Source organism: Lacerta agilis, chromosome 1 (genome assembly GCF_009819535.1).
Source record: "Lacerta agilis isolate rLacAgi1 chromosome 1, rLacAgi1.pri, whole genome shotgun sequence".
Lineage (NCBI taxonomy): Eukaryota > Metazoa > Chordata > Lepidosauria > Squamata > Lacertidae > Lacerta > Lacerta agilis.
The window spans coordinates 43,337,844-43,357,453 of NC_046312.1; the positions used below are offsets into that span (position 1 = coordinate 43,337,844).

The window sequence follows — 19,610 nt, forward strand, 5'->3', positions numbered from 1 at the left end:
TCGAAAGCACATCAAAGTGCAAGTAGATAAATAGGGACCGCTCCAGCGGGAAGGTAAACGGCGTTTCCGTGCGCTGCTCTGGTTCGCCAGAAGCGGCTTTGTCATGCTGGCCACATGACCCAGAAGCTGTCTGTGGACAAACGCCGGCTCCCTTGGCCTATAAAGCGAGATGAGCGCCGCAACCCCAGAGTCGGACACGACTGGACCTGATGGTCAGGGGTCCCTTTACCTTTACCTTATACTCTAGTGTGGGCAGGATTATGAAGAACTGAAAGAATCAGGTTGTCTGTTATCGTACCTAGAAGGACACTTGATCGCATTAATCAAGAAGCCAAGTTAGAACTTTTCTTTTTTTTTTAAACAGCATTACCAGCTGTAGTATCAGAAGCATTTATCTTTTTCCTCACATCTAGTAGCAACCAAGGCATACTATAACAGTGTGGCACAATTATTGCTAAATAGTAGTGTTCAGAAACTTGAGATTGAAGGGCAGCATAGATAATACTCTTACTTTTACAAAATTCCTGTCTTAAGGCAACGTGTACAAAAATACACAAGGAACTTCAGATAAGGGGACCTGGAATCAAAACTTGGACTTGCCTTCTGTTAGTGTCACAACAGTGAGATAAGAAGCCAGCTATTAAATGAGAATACGAAACTAGGAATCTGTTTCTGGTCATGCAACGGGAGAACCTATCCAAGGAGAATATAGTGCCAAACTTTTGCAAATATAAGGTGCTTTTTCTTCATAGTTGACACTCAGGAAACAGTACGATGACTCATTTACTCAGAAACAAGCACTATTTGTTTCCCGATGTTGCCCCCGCTCATCATAGACTGGAAAGCAGCTACAACAAAACAAAAGTAAGTAGTAAAAGTGCATTGTTCCTTATTTTTTAAAAAAAGAATAATTTCTTATTGGACTTAAATGTATTTGGTTTCTTTGTTACCGAAACAATCATAATGCAAGGATCAGTTTTGTGCCTGTAAATAGATTTTTCTTCTGACAATTTTGGTAAGGTTAAGCTGAACAGGTTGCTGAAAATACATTAAAGCAAACTGATTGCAATGGCTACCTGAGATTTTTTTTTTAATGCCCAACTATTTAACACAGTTATTAGATTTTATTCCAGTATAGATTTATAGTCAAATGCTTTTAAACTGAAGTAAATTCAGCTTAAATCAAACTCCTAATCTGAGTAAGGGATAAAGTTAGCATTCCATAGCTTTTAATGTTATAGGAAGCCATATTTATAATGCCTACACTCAGGGCTGTTTTACCCCCGGGGGAAATCACAGGAACTCAGTTCCAGCACATTCTAAGAGAGCGAGGGAGATGTTCATGGCGAGTTCCAGCACTTTGATTTCTAGAAAAATAGGACTGCTGACAGGGGCCAACGCCATTCATCACTTGCCAGCTTACCCAATGGCCAGGAATGATGGGATATGTAGTCCAACATCCTCTGCAGGGTTGCAGGTGGGGAAAGGTTGAAGAACATGTATTACAACACCTGTTACCAGATCCTTTCAACTGGAGCTGGAAAGCCTGGGGCTGTCTACCTGCTCTACCACTAGACTATAGTTCATCCCCGCCCTGTACTTAAGGACAGGTAACTGTGAAGAACAAATAATACCTTACCTCCAATGTTTTCTAAGCCTTTTACTACAGTCTCTTTAGCCTGTAAAAGCAGAAAATAAGAAAGTATAAGGTGTTTGTTTTCTAATCTGGTTTTGTTTCCTAAAAAGCAAACAGTTTTCAACTCATTGGGGAATAATAATAAAAAAGTTAGCTTTACCTCATCTAATCCACTAGATTCAAAGATGAGGAACCCTTTTGGCTCTGGGGGTCAGATCTTCAGCCAGCCCCAACCCAGCCAGCCAACCCGCTTGCCAGTTACACAATTGACAGGTGGGTTGCCCCACCAACCTTTCGAAACCCCATGTGCAGGGTTCCCAAGCTTTGCACCCCAATTTGCAAGCCACCCCATATTGTTCCTTTTGAGCTCCCATCTTGGAAGCTGAAAGCAGTCTAGATTATTAATTTTTTGTTTTTCTAAAAAAGCTTCTATGCTCATTGGATGAAATAGGATATTTGAGGCACTACACAATGACCAGGACAAATGAGAAAAGCTGGTTTTCATGATTAAAAGCCAGAGCTGCAGCGCATATGCAATTACCTTCAGATTTGTGTCATACCTTCAGTTTTCCCTCTTTGATCCATTGGCAGAGCTGCATAGTACTAGCTGCAAATTTCTCCGCGTAGTTCAGAACTAGAAATCTTTCCCTATGAAATAGGAGAATGATGGGTGTTTCATTCATTAGGTAGTGATGTTAGTTGAAAACATTCCAGAAGGTTCTTTTCAGGTTCAATTCTGCATGCAAGAGGGGAATTACTGCAGCAGTTACCAATCTAAAGCAGTAATTAGATTTTCTACCCCAACATACCCATCTTTTGCAATAAACAACCCTAGACAGGCCTGTTCCAAAGAAAGTACCACTGAGTTCAGTGGGGATTATTCCCAAGTAAGTGTGCATCCTCAGCGTACCAAACATCTGACAATATTAAGCAATATTGCAAAAGAAAACATTTCCCTACTTCACATACATTTATCCAATGAGCAGTTTATTAGCTGCACATTTGTGCATGTGCTTCACGCACTAGGCGCATTTCCCTCAATAGTGAATGGAAGCTTTTCTTCCCAGCTTGTTTTCTGTCAAGTGGCTTCCACCCTGATGGTAAGCAACATGGGTATTGGTTTCAGTAAATATCTGATTGATCTCTATTTTCAAATGAACATTTAGGGGACAACTTTCCATAAAGGTGCCGCAATGCAAAGATCTAGTAAGTCTGCCCTTAGGACAAAAAAATGTTAACATGTCCCAGCAGAAGTAACATATCGGGCTAATTAAACCACCTATGGCCTTTTAAATTGTGGGGTTGTTGCTCTTGTTTGTTACTGTGTTGTGTATTTTTGTGTTTTGATATTGTAAACTTCCTTGTGATCCTCAGATACAGGGAGGTATAGAAATTTAATAAATAATAATGATCATTAATAATAATGTGTTCAGCCCAGGAGGTGGCTAGGCCAACAAAGGAGAAATACCTTGTGATATTTCGCACTTTCCTTATTTCTTCTATTGCAGGAGGCAGAGGAGGGGGGTAAGGCACATCCTTGTTGTACTGGGAGATCTGGCCGCATAAAATAATATGGCTATTTGGATTCATCTGTTGGAGACAAAATGAGAGAGAGTACTTTACTGCCTTGCCATAAAGACTAAGCTGTAAACATACATAAAGTACATTCTGTTTCCATTAATCTGTTCCTCGAGAAGGGATCTACGGCTGCATTGCCGAGTGCTTGATTTCCTTCAAGGAATAAGATCTACCCCAGATTCTGCGAGCAGCAGTTGGTGGAAACAGAAAAGGGTGAAGTCTCAGCTACTGTGATAAAAGGACAAGGAAGTGGAAGCATAATGGAGCTCTAAAGGTGCCTCCTATGGACTGTCACTATTTCGTGGGAGGAATTCAAGCACATATCAGAAGTCCAAATTTGCACAATTAAAGTTGATTAAAATTGGGTAATCCATACTGTGTTTAATGTGGATAGTAAGATTCCTGGACCTCCATTAATTCTCCCTTTTCCATACGATGTTTTCCTCCAAATCCTTCCTACACTTTCTCCTCCCTCAATCTGGATTTTCTCATACCAGATATATGCTGAAAAGGAGAGGGTATGAGAAGATCCAGATTGAAGGAGCGGAATGTGTGGGAAAGTCATGATTTAGAGCAGAACATCATATGGACTAAGGAGAATTAATTCAGGTACAGGGGGCCTACTATTCACATTAAACAACAGTATAGATGAGTCCTAAATTGCCGTGGCACAACAAATCCACTTTAAAAACAGCAGCTGTTTGCAATTAGGAAAGTGAAAAGTAAAGGTTGAACAAATAATTAACGGGACGACATGACTGTAAACACCATGCATACAAATGAGTATGAATGCTTATTGTCATACAACTGTCCCATTAACAAATAAGAAATGATGCTCAATAAAGACTGGGGGGGGCCTTCAGACTGGCAGGCCTTTTTGTGGGTGTATGTTGCAACATGTTGACACAATAGCAGTGCATTGATGGTAGTTTATACTGGTCTGTCCACACACCATTCTACTTAAATAGTGGTTCTGCAATGCTTCCCCAATGTTACTGAATAATTGCTATCTGGAAGGGCAACTTTGCACAACAAAGGTGGGGCAACCTGCTAGCAAACAACTGTCTGGTGGAGAAATGTGCTTGCCACTACCAATATTCTCATAGGGGGACCCCAACTGGCTTCTGAGGGACCCCCGTATACAGTTTGAAAACACTTGCTAAATGGCAACTGTTAAACTGTTAAAATGTTGTTAAATGGTTTGCCCATGCCAATTAAGAGAACAGCCCAAAGAAACAGTGTGTGTTTACTATGCACTATGAATCAGAGCTGAAGAACATTCAGTTCATCTGGCCTACATGCTGCCACAACAACCAGAAATATATTCTTTTCATGTACTCTTTTATAAGAAAAACAAAAGTAAATATATGTCAACATACCCTCAATCTCAGTCAATGGTGCATTACAGGGGAACAAATTTAACTTGTCACCATGCCAAGCAACATGAACAATAGCAGTGAAATGGAGAAAGCTTTCTCCCATCCAGCTGAAATGTGCCACAAGAACACTTTATACCAGGAGCAGGAAACTGGATCTGGATGACAGGCCAGATTATCATCTCTCTCACCTCCCACAGACCACATCTGGCAGGTGAGAAGGTTGTCTCAAATGATAACTCATCTAGAAGTCCACACCAAGGGCTCGAAGGTAGAGAGTTCTTGCAACACTCTTTTTGCTCCATGTCTTACCCTGGATGGCAGTGGCACCTGGGGTCTAGAGCCGGGTTGAGCATTTAAAAAGGTACATATGAGAGGAATTGCTCCTTCTGATAGCTATACTTTTGTAAAGCTTCAAGTTTGCAATCCTATATGCACCTACATGGGAGTCAATCACATTGAACTTAATGGGGATCACTTCTGAGTAGACATACAAAGGATTGAACTGTGGATGTCAGTACTGGCATTTTGGATTTACTCCAGAACAGGGAGCTAGTTTAACTGTTGAAGATGGAATGTGCTCTAGATCTCTGGCTGCTTCATTCTGAAGTTTCAGGTGTGCACAGCTGAACAGAAAGGCAGCACACAGTCTCCAATTAATTAAACAAAAAAATAAATTTAAAACAAAAGATTGAGAAAGTGTTATGGGTGATGCTGCAAGGCTCTTGGCCACTTTTACAGTGCAGTCCTATGTTTTTTACTTAAACCTAAGTCACACTGCCCTGAATGGAACTCACAGGTAAGCATGCATAGGATCGCAGCATCCATTTTAAAAATATGTCTAGTGGAAACTGCACAGTTGAGGTGAACTGTGTAATCTCCAGAGACCAAAGTACAAGCCAGCCCAATAACTGGAAATATCTCCTTCCCTGCCCCTGCCCAAGCACCACTAAACTCCCAGCGCAACTGTTCTTTTAAAAACTCTTTATAATTTGTGGCCCTATAGCTGTCTTTGGACATTTGCCTGAACGGGCGAGGCTTAAAAGTGTGTAGAGGGAAAGGGAGGCACACAGAAGTTCCACCTTCAATGTCCCCACAGGTGGGAGCTCCTCTCAGGCCTTTGCATGCTGAGTGTGAAGGTCTAAAGGGACTTCTAGTTGCACTCCACTAAAGATCCTTAGAAGCTTTCGTGTGATTGGGAATCCAGATGGAGCAGGGCTTCTAGGCACATTCAGCCAGGCCTGTGCGGAGCTTGTCTGAGGCCCAGGGGAGGAGTCTTGCTAGAATAAAGTTATACAGTAAACACAAACAAAAAAGCATCCGGTCCCCAGTGCAGAGCCCCAACCAACTTAACCCTCCAATGCCTAGGGGCAAGTGTACCCAGCTGCTCGCTCCCACCTGCATTCAGCTAAACAGATGCAGAAACCTCCTTTAAGCCATTTAAGTCAGCATGCAAAAGTGTGAGATGAGCACATGTGTGTGGCGGGGGGGGGGCGGGCGAGACATTGTGGGCAGAGACTTGTATATGCAGTACCTGCCCCTGTCTATGCACTTTTAACCTCTTTAAATGCTTAAAGAGGGTTCATAAGAAGCCTCACAAAGGTCCTAGCAGCATAACTGGGCAAGGTTATTGTGATAATCTTGTGGTTCATCGGTCAGACAGATTTACAGTAAAAGTCTACCAGTTTGCACGGAATCCGGAGTAATTAATGGGAAGGCACAAAACGGGTAACATGCACACTCACTTGACTGATCACTGTATCACTGATGTCTCCACCAACATTGTCAAAGTACACATCCACTCCCGCCGGGCAGAGCTCGTGCAGCCGTTGTGCCACATCCTCTTTCTTATAGTTGATAGCTGCATCAAACCCCATTTCTGACACCAGAATAGAGCATTTTTCGTCGGTGCCACAGATACCAACCACTCTGGAACAGCCCTCCAGGGAACCTATCTTTGGAAGCATCATAACCACAATCACCACAGTCCATTAACTTCTAGCACCATGCAACAATTTTTCATGCATCATGACAATTCTTTAAAAAAAAAAATCTGTAACAAAAAAAAACCGGGGTACAGTGGAATCACTAGAGTGAGGGTCTGAAGTCAGTGCATAAGAGATTATCCACAAAATTGGTTCCAACTCACTACACTTGGGATTGCAGATAATTTGTTTTGGTGCTTTGGGATGGATGAGTGGATCAACTGTCACTTTCTGCTACTCATTTTACCATGTCCACTACTTCCTCAGTGGTTTCATATCTCTTCTGGCACTGCTTGTAACTATTTCCTATGCAGAGAGGATTTCCTCCAGCTGTTGATCCCTCAGGCACCAACAAAATCAGAAAAACTGCACAAGCAAATGGACAATTGCCTGACTTTGTGCCTTTATGTGCTTCTTGGGAGAGGAAACATTTTTTAAAAACAAACAAACAAACAAACAACAACAACAACAACGGTGTGCATGCCCTCTTGGTACTTAATCAGCATAATAAAATCAACAAATCAGAAGAAGGGAAAAGCACAAAAGAAAGGGCCATGTGGTATGAATAGGAAAGACCAAAGTTGCTGTAGACTACTTCAGTCTAATTCAAATGTGGAGCGGGGGGAGTAGATTAACAGCTAACTAATTATGAAATGTGGACAGGCCCGTGTCTCGTGCAGCAGACTCAGAGCCACAGTGATTTGCCTGAAATAAAGCTGCTACAATCACAAAAATCACACCACCAAATGTGTCCACTTGGAGGTGCTGGTTCACACAGCCAGCAGGTCTATGAAATGCCAACTATATCATGAGCCTGTGGCCTTCCACACATTCATGGCCATCTTTCCTGGGCCACTGTTTCTCAGCCTTGGCCCCCTCTATGCAAAACTGATTTAATCAAAGGCTTTCAATTTCAGCTGCTATCCCCACCAAAGTGAAAGCTCAGTTAGCTTCTGGTGAGCAATTATAAGTGGTTTTCAGTGGGGTGTTGAGGAGATGAAGGAGATTTGGATATATTGGTCGTTCCAAATCTTACGCTTGTTTGTTGTTGTTGCTGCTATTCCTGTGACATTGGAGTCACTACAGAACTACAGTCATACCTCGGGTTGCGCTCGCTGCAGGTTGCGCTCGTTGTGGGATACGAACGCGCCGAACCCGGAAGTACCGGAACGGGTTACTTCCGGGTTCCGACAATCGTGCTTTGCGCATGCACAGAAGCACTGAATTGCATCACATGCGTGCGCAGACGCAGCGGCGCGGGTTGCGAACGCGCCTCCCGCACGGATTGCTTTCGTAACCCGAGCGTCCACTGTATTCTATCCTTCACCACTGGGGTAATGTGAGAAGTCTGGAACCACAAAGAGGAGCCCTGCTGTAGCTCTTCCGCACATCAGTACCAACTCCATTTCCCAAGGGTGGACATTGGCATGGAAGGAGGCTCAGCATCCCCCTACATGGTCTATGGTTTCTCACCTGGTGGCTCCCACATCACTGGGATAACATGAACACAATTACATCTGCAGCTAATACAGCTGACCTCAAAACATGCAAAAAAGCAAAAGCCTCCTCTTAAGATGCAAATACTAGTCTTAAATCAGCTTACCTGCCCAGCCAATGAACCACAAGCACCAGCAGCCCCACTGACCACCATAGTTTGATTGGCACCTGGAGACACATGTCCTTTCTCTCTTATTCCTAGCAAAGATGTCAGCCCAGTCAAGCCAGCTGCACCCAGAAAATGGGAAAGATGACCGTCTACAAGCTGTGGATCAATCTGAGCAGAGACAAGGTGTTAAAAAGGCATAGACCCCAGTGTTATACCACCTCCATCCACCCCCTGAATTAAATGGAACCATCAGCTGCAAGAACTCTACCTTCTCAAGCTGCTTCCCATCTAGAATGGCCTTTGTCTGCCAGGGCCAGTTGAAGGAAGTTACAACGTCTCCTGCAGCAAAACGGGCATCTTTGCTTTCCTCCACAGAACCAATTCCCCCACCATCAGTGACTTCAGACAACTTCCAGGACTGGAGGTACTCAGAACCAGAGTCTTCATTCATACGACATCGCTGAAAGACAAAATGTTTGCCGTGAGATAATCCTTTAAAATACAACCAGGTACAGTATAGTTATTCTGAACATCTCTTAACATTAACAACAACTAAAGCCCTGTCTTATCTTCGGAGCTTTTTGCTTCTATCTTCCTTCATTCCTCTTCACAACAGGATCTTATAATTTTTCCTGTATTAACAGCATGGCAATGCACAGATAACACTGAAGGAAATCCTATTCAGTTCCACTTGACTAAAGGGCTATGTTGTTGTTGTTGTTGTTGTTGTTGTTGTTGTTATCATCATTATTATTTTATTATCATCATCATCATCATCAGCGTTCAAAACTCCCATTGTTCTAGGCGTGTTTTGCGACAGGGAATTTCATTAGCGCGAGCAGTTTCTGAGCTCTGGGTGCAGTACTGTGCCTAAAATTTCAGATTAAAACTGCACAGTGGAAGGAAAGGAGGAGCTTTTTCTGCCTCCCCACTTGCAGCTACTCTCTGAAGACTGGAGAAGAGACCCTCTTAAGAATATTAGGAGGGCGGGCAGGGGGAGCATGGCTTTGTTTTTTGCAGTCTTCAGATGAGGGCTAGACCATGTGAAAAATGAATATAAGATTTTAGCTGCAGTTCATTCGTTTTCAGCTTTGTATTCTTGTTATAAAAAAGTGTGCCTAGACATTCCCTTGTTGCACCTCTAACTTAGATTTAAAGTGCCATTTAGCTCCTAGCTTTCATATCTGTTTCTAACACTGATTATCAACCTATTTATTTATTTTCTGCCTTTCCCCCCGAATAGGGACTTCCAGATAAAGTAAGAACAGCTAAAACCAGTGGGCGGGGGATGGGACCAAACTGTTTTATTCAATGAGCAGGAAAATAATTGGCACTGTTGTACCCTGTCTATCTATCTATCTATCTATCTATCTATCTATCTATCTAGCAATCTTGTGCTCAGACTCTAGGCTAACTTGTAACAGAATAAGGGAAGGTCCATAGCTCTATGGTACAGCATCTGTCAGTTTCCATGGAGAAAGTCTCAAGAATCTCCAGGTAGGATTGGGAACATCCCCAGTCGAAACCTTGGAGAGCTCCTGCCAGCCACTGCACACTGCTGAGTCAGACAGAACAATGGCCTGGTTCTGTATAAGGCAGATTCCTATCTTCCTAGACTGGAATGTCTGTAGTTCTAGAGCAGACAATCCTTAGCATTGATTAATGAATGCACTTCCTTTACCAGCTTTTGTTGGTAAGCAAATTAGAACCTGTGAGCTTGTGAAATATTCCCTGTTCCCTTATTCATAATATTACGGAACAGGGTTACTAAGGGCCAAACTAGACATGACATTGGTCACATCTTTAGTTCTTGCATAGACCATTTTAAAATGAAAATAAATAGGCAGCACAGGGTAGGGACAATTGAGGGGCATGAACTTTGCAACCACCACATCCTGATTCAAGGCGAGGAGCAGAGAGGCTACACTGGTACCAATAGGAGCTTTCCACCCAATGAAAACAGCAGGCTCAGAAGCCCTTTTGCCACAATAATTCCCCCGCTTTTTGTTGCAATAAGCCAGGGGTATAGAACCTGTGGCTCTTAAGGTTTTGCTTAGATTTCCAGCTCCCATCAGCCCCAGCCAACCAGGACAACAGTCCTGGGTTGACAGGAGCTGGAGTCCAACAACATCTGAAGGGGAGCATGTTCCCCAGCCCCGCAATAGCATAAACACAGCTACTTCTCTGAATCCATTCCTCCCCACTCACCCTTGTTCTGGGCCCTGTTCTGAGGTAAACCGGTAATTTTATATTTGTGATGTAGAGCAGTGAGGGAATCTTAAGAGAACTGGAAGCACTCAAGCAGGCTTCAAAGAAAAGCTACCGGTATCTAGCTATGAACAACACTTGGGAGAGCGCATGGTTGGCTCATACATGTAACACTATGGGATGCCCACATTCTCATGACAGAAGCAGAATAAGATCCTGATATTCTTCTCTCTCTCTCTCTCTCTCTCTCTCTCTCACACACACACACACACACCCATACACACACACCAGTTATGTTAGGGTCCAGATATATGGTGTCCGGACGTATGGCAACCCACGTCAAAAGTGTAGATTTTGGTGAATTTCCTTAAGAATAGCTCAAAAACATTTTTTATTATTATTTAGATTTTACAAAAAAAAAAATCTCAACAACTTTGCCAAGCTTTTGTGTCCTGATTTTCACTTTTAGAAATATGGTAACCCTAAGTTATGTTACTTTCAGTCCTGACTACTGTGATCACCTAACTGTTTTAAACACTCAGGCAATTGATATGGGCCACACCAAGGAAAAAAAGACAAGTATGTGCATACATATCTTGCACATGCATGCTCATGCCCTCAGTTCATAGCTATCTACGCAGGCCAAAAGACCCCCCAAACCGAAACTGTACATAAGCCAATATTGGACCGAGATATGAATAATTCTGTTCACATTAAATGCTACAGCTGGCAAACTGAGCTCCTGTGAGCTCCAAATTTTATTGCATGCTTATCACATACCACCTGCCACATATACTTACCATGTAAGGGTCAACAGACAGATAAAGTGTACGAACTTTGACTTGACCCTCAGCAATTTTATCCGGTAGGGTAGCTTCCTCCGTACGAAAGTTTCCTGCAACTGGCTCTCCATTGACACCTAGAATGGGTAGGTTACAAGTTGAATGGCAAAATTTCTCTCTTGGCCAGATGCTTACCCTCCTCAAGCGTTCCGGCAACTGGGTAAGCGCCAGGGGAAAGCAGGGTTATATTTCTAACTTCAGACAGCAAGCAGGCACCCTTCCATGCATGGGGCGGGATGGGAATGAGGGGCAAGCCCAGCAAGCTTGTTTCCCATCCCTCACATATGGGTTTAGGCAGTTGTCGGAACAGCTGAGGAGGGCTGCTAGAGCAGCTAAATCAGGGTTTTAAATCTACATCTGAGCTCAGATGACTCAAAACAAACCGATAACTGAACTCCAGTAAACTTTATTGCCTCATCCTGTGAACTCCTCCCCCAGGCATCTCCCTATCAGTTCCTCCCTGCCTCCTTATGTTTCAACTCTGCAACTTCCCTTCCTCCTAGTATATTTCTCCATCTCGCCACTATTCCTGCCTGCCCTGCTTGCTTCCTCCAGGCAGTCCTCTAAAACTTCTGAGTTGAGTGTGATACATATGCCAGGAGCAGATTTGAGGGGGCCCTGAGCCCTCTCAGGTCCTCCCCAAGTACCACCCTCCTGGCAGCACCAGAGAGCCGACTGGGTGGGCAGTGAGAAGGATTAGAGGAACAGGAGGTGCCCCAAAAGTGCACCACAGCTGCCAAATACTCCTCTTAGCATTAATCCACTGAGCAGAAGCACTGAACCAGCCCAGATAGCTGCAATCACCGCTAACTTCATTCCCCCCCCCAAAAAAAAAATTCCTCTGGGCCTTGAGACACTGGGAGAAGAAACATGGTAACTGTAGCTGGCTGTGTTTTCCTCTCAGCATTGAGGCCTACTTTAAAAAAAAGACGACAATGAAGATCCGCCTGAACCAGCATAAGCTATAGTCGGCCCTCCTGGGCCCCCAGCAACCGCCTGCCATTGCTGTCTGCTGACTCCAGGCCTGACAAAGCATATTTAGCTCAATGATATTCTAACCATGCTTACATGAGTTTCAGCAGGTACCGTCAGTTTCAGCTTTCAGATCGCCTGCTGCAAACTCTTCTATTCTGTCAGAGTTGTGCAGGCAATTAAGAATGCCTATTTCCTCAATAGTTAGTCAATTCCTGATTTTAGTGCATGGTTGTTTTTTTTTAATCATTTATGGTTTTATGTGTAATTGTTGTAAAGCCCTCTGGTTTTTCCCCCCTTTAAATGAACAGTGTTATAGAATTTTTAAAATAAATAAATAAATGGAAACAAGCTCGGGGGGGGGAGGGAATTTGGGACTTAACTGAATTAGATACAGGATTTTGGGAGCTTGGGGACTACAGTGGTACCTCGGGTTAAGAACTTAATTTGTTCTGGAGGTCCGTTCTTAACCTGAAACTGTTCTTAACCTGAAGCACCACTTTAGCTAATGGGGCCTCCCACTGCCGCTGCGCCGCCAGAGCACAATTTCTGTTCTTATCCTGAAGCAAAGTTCTTAAGCGGAAGCGTTATTTCTGGGTTAGCGGAGTATGTAACCTGAAGCGTAAGCAACCTGAGGTACCACTGTACTTAAAGGTAGCTTTCCAACATGCCAGTGACATAAATGGAAAAAAGTTGGGAAAAGATAATGAAAACTTAAGAGCAAGGATGTCCAGCTGCTTAATAAACTTGAGAGGAAAGAGAAATGAACAACTGGCTAGAAGGATATATGCAGCCATCTTAGATGCCATTCATAAATTACTTCTTCGTCGGGATAGGCCAATTTGCCAATTTCAGATTCTCTATCATTTTTCAAATCTTAACTTTTAATTTTTATTTCATTTTATTTGATTTATAAAAACGTTCGAAAGCACAAAGTGCAAGTAGATAAATAGGTACTGCTCCAACGGGAAGGTAAACAGCGTTTCCGTGCAGTGCTCTGGTTCGCCAGAAACAGCTTAGTCATGCTGGCCACATGACCCGGAAGCTGTACACCGGCTCCCTCGGCCAGTAAAGTGAGATGAGCGCTGCAACCCCAGTCGTCCGTGACTGGACCTAATGGTCCCTTTACCTTTACCTTTTTATCTTCCAAGGATCTCAAGGTGGTGTACAATGATTCTCTTCCTCCCCATTTCCCAATATTCAGTTCTCCACATTTTGAAATCAGCTTGTGATTTTTGTTTTGAAAGTCCTCATGAAAATTCATTAGCAATTTAGTGCTATTTTATACTAATTTACACATTTAGGTTTTGCCTATTGTACATATTATTACAAATCAAGTTTTCCTACCATGCATTTTGCATGTTATTTTGATGGATATGTGCATTTTTATGCATGCTTTACCCTACCTAGTATGTGCACTTTTGTACGTGTTTTTGTACACGTGAATTGTAAAATTTGGAGACCTGCAGATTTCAGAGGAGAACTGTGGTTTCAGTTAACATACCCTTTCAGAAAGCGTGAATTAAGCAATTTGCCTTTAAAGGTGTACTGAACTGGATTTCTTTCCCATCCCTAGTTACTGGTACTAAATTGTTCCCTATTGTTATTGGTATGAATCACTAATGCATGTGCAGCTCTTGCTGCTTACAACATACGGGCTTAAGTTCACACCACGCTTTGTAAGATGATACTATTCTTAGTAAGCCTATTGCTTACCCTGTTGCATTCTTACAACAACAGCAAAGATAATTTTCACAAACACTTCTGATATAAAAAGAATGCCTGCTGTGAATGCCTTGCCGAAGATTTTACATAGGCCGTTAAAAGGTTTCACCACAGGCTTTTTAGCACTACTGTCAAAAGCTTTCTGCAGAAATCTGGCTGCTAGTTGCATTTTTCCTGCCTAGCTTCCACATTTTGCAAGCACACCAAACTCATTATCGTTCTCCGACAAGTAGAAACATACCAGGGCGTGAACCCAACACCACTCTTTGTATAATCATCAGCCCTCTTGCCAAAATCCTGCACAGGTGGAAGTAGGTTTCACTGCAAAGCAAAAGATATTCAACACAGATAAGGTTACAAGATGTCTGTTTTAGGGTAATAAATGAGAGAACTTTGGTTGTGTTCACACATAACACTAGACCATGGTCTTTTAAGCATGGTCTGCTCAGCAAATCATGAGTTGTCTCACAAAGAAGCAAACAAGCTATGGCTTGTTCTACCAAGGCTTGTTTTGTTTTCCAGCTGCCCTTGCCTTGTGCTTTTGTAACTTGGCAAGCATTTAGTTAAACAAGGCTGTTGAGTGCAGATAAAACACCAAACCATCATCCAGATAGAAAATAAGCCATGGTGAGTCTGTTGGGCAGGGTTTGGATGATCAAACAATCCACACTTGGGCTAGACAAACCATGGCTTAGAGTTGTGGGCTAACCAAGCCAATGCAAGAAGTCAAAGAGAGGGATTAGATTTATCACTCTGGACATTAATTGGCTTCCCACAGACACAGAAAATACAAACAACTAAATATCTATCAGTTTTAGGTAGGAAAATCCAGCAAAGTGCTACACTTTCTTCTTTGCCTCTAGGACTTGCAAGTATGTTGATGGGAAACAATGTTAGCAGGCACAGAAAGTGAAGAACAGATTGGAAAAGCACGGTGTAAAGAACAAAGTGGGAAAGAGCTAGGCTTGCTAAAATATGCAAGAACCATGCAAACAAAAGCCATTTTAAAAATAACATTAATGTAAACACTAGCACTTTGTCTTAATATGCTTCAGAAACTGTTTTGGCAATGGGCAGGAACCCAAGGCTCAGCCGTTGGAAAGCATTTGCAAGCTGGCTTTTCTATGCAGCTGGATTTCAATGGGCATTAAGTCAAAGCTTCTGCCAAGGACAATGTATTTTCCAGCACCAACACCAGAGAAGAGCCCCCGCTGGTTGGCAGATCTTCAAGTACAAAAGCCGCAATCCTAAACAGACTTAATTACAAGTAAATCAATAATAATAATAATAATAATAATAATAATAATAATAATAATAAACCATTAACATAACTAACCATAACAACATAAATACGATTGAGGAACTGCATCTACAGACTTACCAATGGCATGGCTTTATCATCATCAGAGATACTGCATCATTTACAGCACAATCCTTTCCTGTGAACTACGCTGATTTGAAGAAGGTAAAAGTCTTCTTGCTGTTAAATTATGGATCTGGATGGGTTTAACTAGCAATCTTGTACCAGGTAGAAGAAAGATCACACCCACCCTGATTCCCGTGACATTCATGCTATTTTATTATATTTATTAGAAGACCTGTCATTTTGGGGAAACAATGCAGCTGCTGAAATCTTCAGTTTTTTAAGAAACGAAAATTGGAATCTCTGTACAATATAGCTGCACAGCTTGTACATGCTTCCAGACGTTTGCAGTCCTTAGCCGCTTGAAAGAGGAGTAGAGGTGACTGTGAAGTCAAATATCACATTAGTGATACTAAGTGTCATGAAGCATTTAGACCACACAACCTTTGAAAGTAATATGTTGTTATGTAAAGATTGGGCACTCACCTTTGGATTATGCAAGCTCTATTTTTGCAGATACATAATGCTAAAATTAGAACACCACGGCATACACACTACCCATTATGTTAGGGTTGCCATATTTCAAAAAGTAAAAACCAGACCTAGGGTTGCCATATCTCCAGAAGTGAAAATCAGGACAGAGTTGTCAAGCTTTTATGGGCATATTTGGCCCAATTTTACCCCCAGACATTGGCCCGATTTCAGAAATGATCCAGGACGCTATTTCCGGGGGCTAATTCCTAGACATGTCCTGGAAAATCAAGATGTATGGCAGCCCAACATTAAGTTGAAACACCTGCCCATTTCTAATAACACTCTTCACAATTCTAATAACAGTTGCACATTAAGATATGCTGGACTGAGCAACAGATAGTATGTACATCACACTTCAGTACACTTTAGAATCAAATGCAAAGGACAATCTCTGCTTATATTGAAAGAAGAATGGTGAATTATCAATGCAAACTGAGATTTTACTTTGTGGACAGCATTAGCAAATAAACTATTTAGAGAAGGTCTTCATATGTTTTTGAATGCATTTTTATTTTTTTATTAAAAAATTATAAGATTTTCCAATTACAAGCACAAATCATTACATGGTTAAACTTTTCATACTCCCCCCTCTCCCACCGAGGGGAGCGAAATATCCAAACCCCCCTCCCACAGGAGCACACAAAATCATTCCACATTTAACCTCATATTATACTAAAATCATTGCTTAAGCCCGGCCCCTTTCCTGGGCCAGGTACTGTATTCATACATCCAATAAATTCATCTTTTAAATTGACTTCCCCAAATCCCCCCTGTTGACTTCAAAGTAACATATAATTTCCAGTTTTCCTCTCATCTTCCAAATCTAATTTAAACCACATTCATAAAAATGTTAAGGAGGAAAGAAATGTGGTTGAATGCATTTTTAAAGCTGACATTTTATTCCATTGAACGTTCAGTCATCACATTAAAGCAGATGCACACTTATTTCAGAGCAGGAGGTGGACAAAATAAGTAATTGGGTCCGTTTTAACCTTATAATGCAACATGGGAATGGGATTCAAAGGGGAAATCCTCTCATCTTCATGCATGTCCTACAGAGTGAGACAGTGTTTGATCAGATCTTGGCTTAATGTTGAGATACACACTACCCACATGTTCCTGCCTTCGAGAGCCAGCAAGCAAACCAGGTCTATACTTTCCCATTTTGTCTGAACTGGGAAACGATGGTTAGCAATTCTAGAGCAAGCCATGATATTAAACCAACTTCAAATGAATAAATTGTGACTTAATATCCTGGGTTGTTTTCAAAGCTGTTAATCATCGTTTCCCATTTCTGACCAAATGGAAAACTATAGCTTATGAAAAACTTCCATAAGCAAAAGGGATGTGCATGCCGAGAAAAACGCTGTGATTTTCTGAACTTTTCCTGAGTCCCCAGGGCATGAGATGCAGCCATTGAAAAGAGTTTCAGCTTGTAATTTCAGGCACATCCTTTTGCTTGCATAAGGGAAGGGTAGCTTATTTATCCGTGCCTCCAAATCCTAGTACTGTAGTGCATCAACTCAGAAAACATGCTGGATTATTACTTGTTGTTATGACTAATGTATACAAATGTATACAAACTCCTGTTATGCTCCATAGGGCAGCCATTTTGTGCTGGCACCCACATCACTTGAGTACTGGCACCCCATTTTTTAAAGCAAAAAACCAACAAACCCCTGAATGTATATATTAAAAAACTGACTTGGGGTGGGGGGTGGGGGTCCAGTTGTTTGTAATTAGACATGCTTTGTTTTATTCAATTATAACAATTTTTAAAAGTGCAAAAGGAAAAAGGAAAAGCAAGATGCACACACCATTTTAAAAAAAAGCTATGGGAGAACCCTTGCATGTGTTTTACAAGCCAGAGATATGAATCAGCCATTACTTTTTATCCCCAAATCCTGGGTATGCATCATGATAGTTAAACTTCAGGGAGTGACTGTCTTGGATCTAAATCTACAAGCTACAACATCCAGCCTAATTCTCGTACTTCTTGTTTTAGGTTCTCTCCCCCACACCCCATCCTGCCTTATGAAGACATCTGGAGGATTCAAAGCTTGCCACAATTCTGTGACGTTCTGGTTGGTCCTTGACCTTGCAGACATGTTACTGGAACTACGTTCTGAATTGCTGCAGACCCAGGCATTAAAAGGGAAAAAAAGAAAGTAAACTGTTCCTGGCAACCCTGAGGTCACTGGGTGGAATAATGTTTTCATCAACTGCCACTGCTTTCAGATGTTTCTAACTGTAATCGTCTTTAGAATGTTTAAACTGTTTTAGAGCACTTTTGTTTTCTTTCAGTTTTAAACTGCAGATCTGTTTGCCACAGTGAGCTCCTACGAGAGGAAAGGCAGGATATAAATTGAATGGATAATAATGATAATCATTAGTAAGAGAAGCTGTAGGTGGATGCCCTTTGCTCTACAGGCTTTGCGGATAACACAGCAGGAAAATGCTATCTGCTGACATATAACCATCAGATATTACTTGGGTGGGTGAATATCTTTTTCCGCCCAAGGGCCACATTCCCCTCTGGTGACCCTTCCAGGGGCCACATTCCAGTGACAGCAAGGCCAGAAGCAAATGTGGGCCCTTAGTTCAGCAGTCTAGTTTCTATACAACCCACACAGCCGTCTCTATCCATGCAAGAGGCAGAGATCAAGGCCACATTCTGGCCAGGGGGACAAATTCAAGGAAAACATGGAGCAGGGCCAGGGAGGGGCATTCACTTTTCATCTTTGAGCAGAGTTCCGATATGATATTAGGATAGGTCCCACCAAAACCTATATTCTACTTTCCTGACTTATATGTGCAAGAACAACACCTGCAAGAGAATCTCTCATGGATCAGTTGGTAGAGTAAGTGACTCAACCTCAGGACTGTGAGTTTGAGCCTCGCATTGGGCAAGATTCCTGCACTGCAGAGGGCTGGATGGTCCCTTCTAATTCTATGATTCTACTATTTTGCAGACAAAACAACATGTCACCCTTTGGTTTCTATATGCCTCCCCTTGTTCCCGCCAATCATCACCTACGCAAGAATTGGTAACACTTTCCAAACTGTCAACCTCACCAGAGGCGGCAGCTCACATCTAGGTTTTCATTTCATTTCTTGCTGGCTCCTGCTAACTTAATAGCTGCACGAAGGAAAGTTTAGGCAAGGAAACTGTTCAGTCACCGCACCACCGTGCAAGGGGGGCGGGGGAAACTTCACCTGCTGAACTTCCGCCTGCCATGCAGCTCTTGTCATGCAGCTGCTAAAAAGAGACAGGAAAGCTGCTTCGGTGGTCAGGAGGTGGGCGTGGACTGTCCACAGGCTGCACAGAAAGCGAGGCGAGGGACCCAATAGTTTTGCAAGGAAACTTATTTAAACGCTTGTCCCATAGGCAACTTTACACCGAATCGGAACACTGGTCCACCATCGTAGCTGAGCATTGTGTACCTCGACTAGCAGCGAATTTCAGACGGGGCTCCCGCCTACCTGGAGACGCGTGGCGATGAACCTTGGACCTTTAGCATGCAAAGCAAACATTTTACTGCTGAGCTATGGCCGTTCCCCAAAGAAGCTAGTAACTTTCCTGCAATGCAAATGCTTTTGCTGGAGAGGAGAAAAGGAAAAGCCCTTTGCAGGCGGCTGAGTTCCTCCTCCTCCTGTTTCTCCTCCCCCCGCCCCAGGCAGAAACCTACCGATCACCTTGTGTGTAATGCACGCAGGCCCGAGTCAGTCCTTTGCGCTCCGGATCGCCAATTAATCGCGCGAAGGGCAACTAGCCCTCCGGAGGA

At 42.6% G+C, this 19,610-nt stretch overlaps 1 protein-coding gene across 5 annotated transcripts; it reads right to left on the minus strand.

Annotated features, from left to right (window-relative positions):
- Nucleotides 1–249: 249 nt before the first annotated feature.
- PTGR2 (prostaglandin reductase 2) lies at nucleotides 250–19,610 on the minus strand. Of its 5 annotated transcripts, none has more exons than XR_004426416.1 (10): nucleotides 19,522–19,605; nucleotides 14,170–14,249; nucleotides 11,190–11,308; nucleotides 8,450–8,641; nucleotides 8,179–8,349; nucleotides 6,336–6,545; nucleotides 3,105–3,226; nucleotides 2,178–2,284; nucleotides 1,640–1,679; nucleotides 250–848 (listed from the first exon to the last, which is right to left on the minus strand). XR_004426416.1 is itself a non-coding variant. In XM_033146193.1 (10 exons), the coding sequence occupies exons 2-10, from the start codon at nucleotides 14,204–14,206 to the stop codon at nucleotides 784–786; spliced, it is 1,044 nt and encodes a 347-aa protein (XP_033002084.1). In that variant the 5' UTR covers nucleotides 14,207–14,249; nucleotides 19,522–19,610; the 3' UTR covers nucleotides 253–783. The 5 variants fall into 5 exon arrangements, 4 of the variants coding, with proteins under 4 accessions (XP_033002076.1, XP_033002084.1, XP_033002061.1 ...); XM_033146193.1 differs by having other exon boundaries at nucleotides 253–848; nucleotides 2,197–2,284; nucleotides 19,522–19,610; XM_033146170.1 differs by having other exon boundaries at nucleotides 253–848; nucleotides 2,197–2,284; nucleotides 19,515–19,590.

Coding starts and splice junctions, on each gene's coding strand:
- PTGR2 (XM_033146193.1), bottom strand. CDS start 14,206: ATGATTATACAAAGAGTGGTGTTGGGTTCACGCCCTG. Junction 8,642..11,189: donor TGTCTGTTGACCCTTACATG/GTAAGTATATGT, acceptor TTTGTCTTTCAG/CGATGTCGTATGAATGAAGA. Junction 6,546..8,178: donor GTGGTTCATTGGCTGGGCAG/GTAAGCTGATTT, acceptor ATGCTTCCAAAG/ATAGGTTCCCTGGAGGGCTG.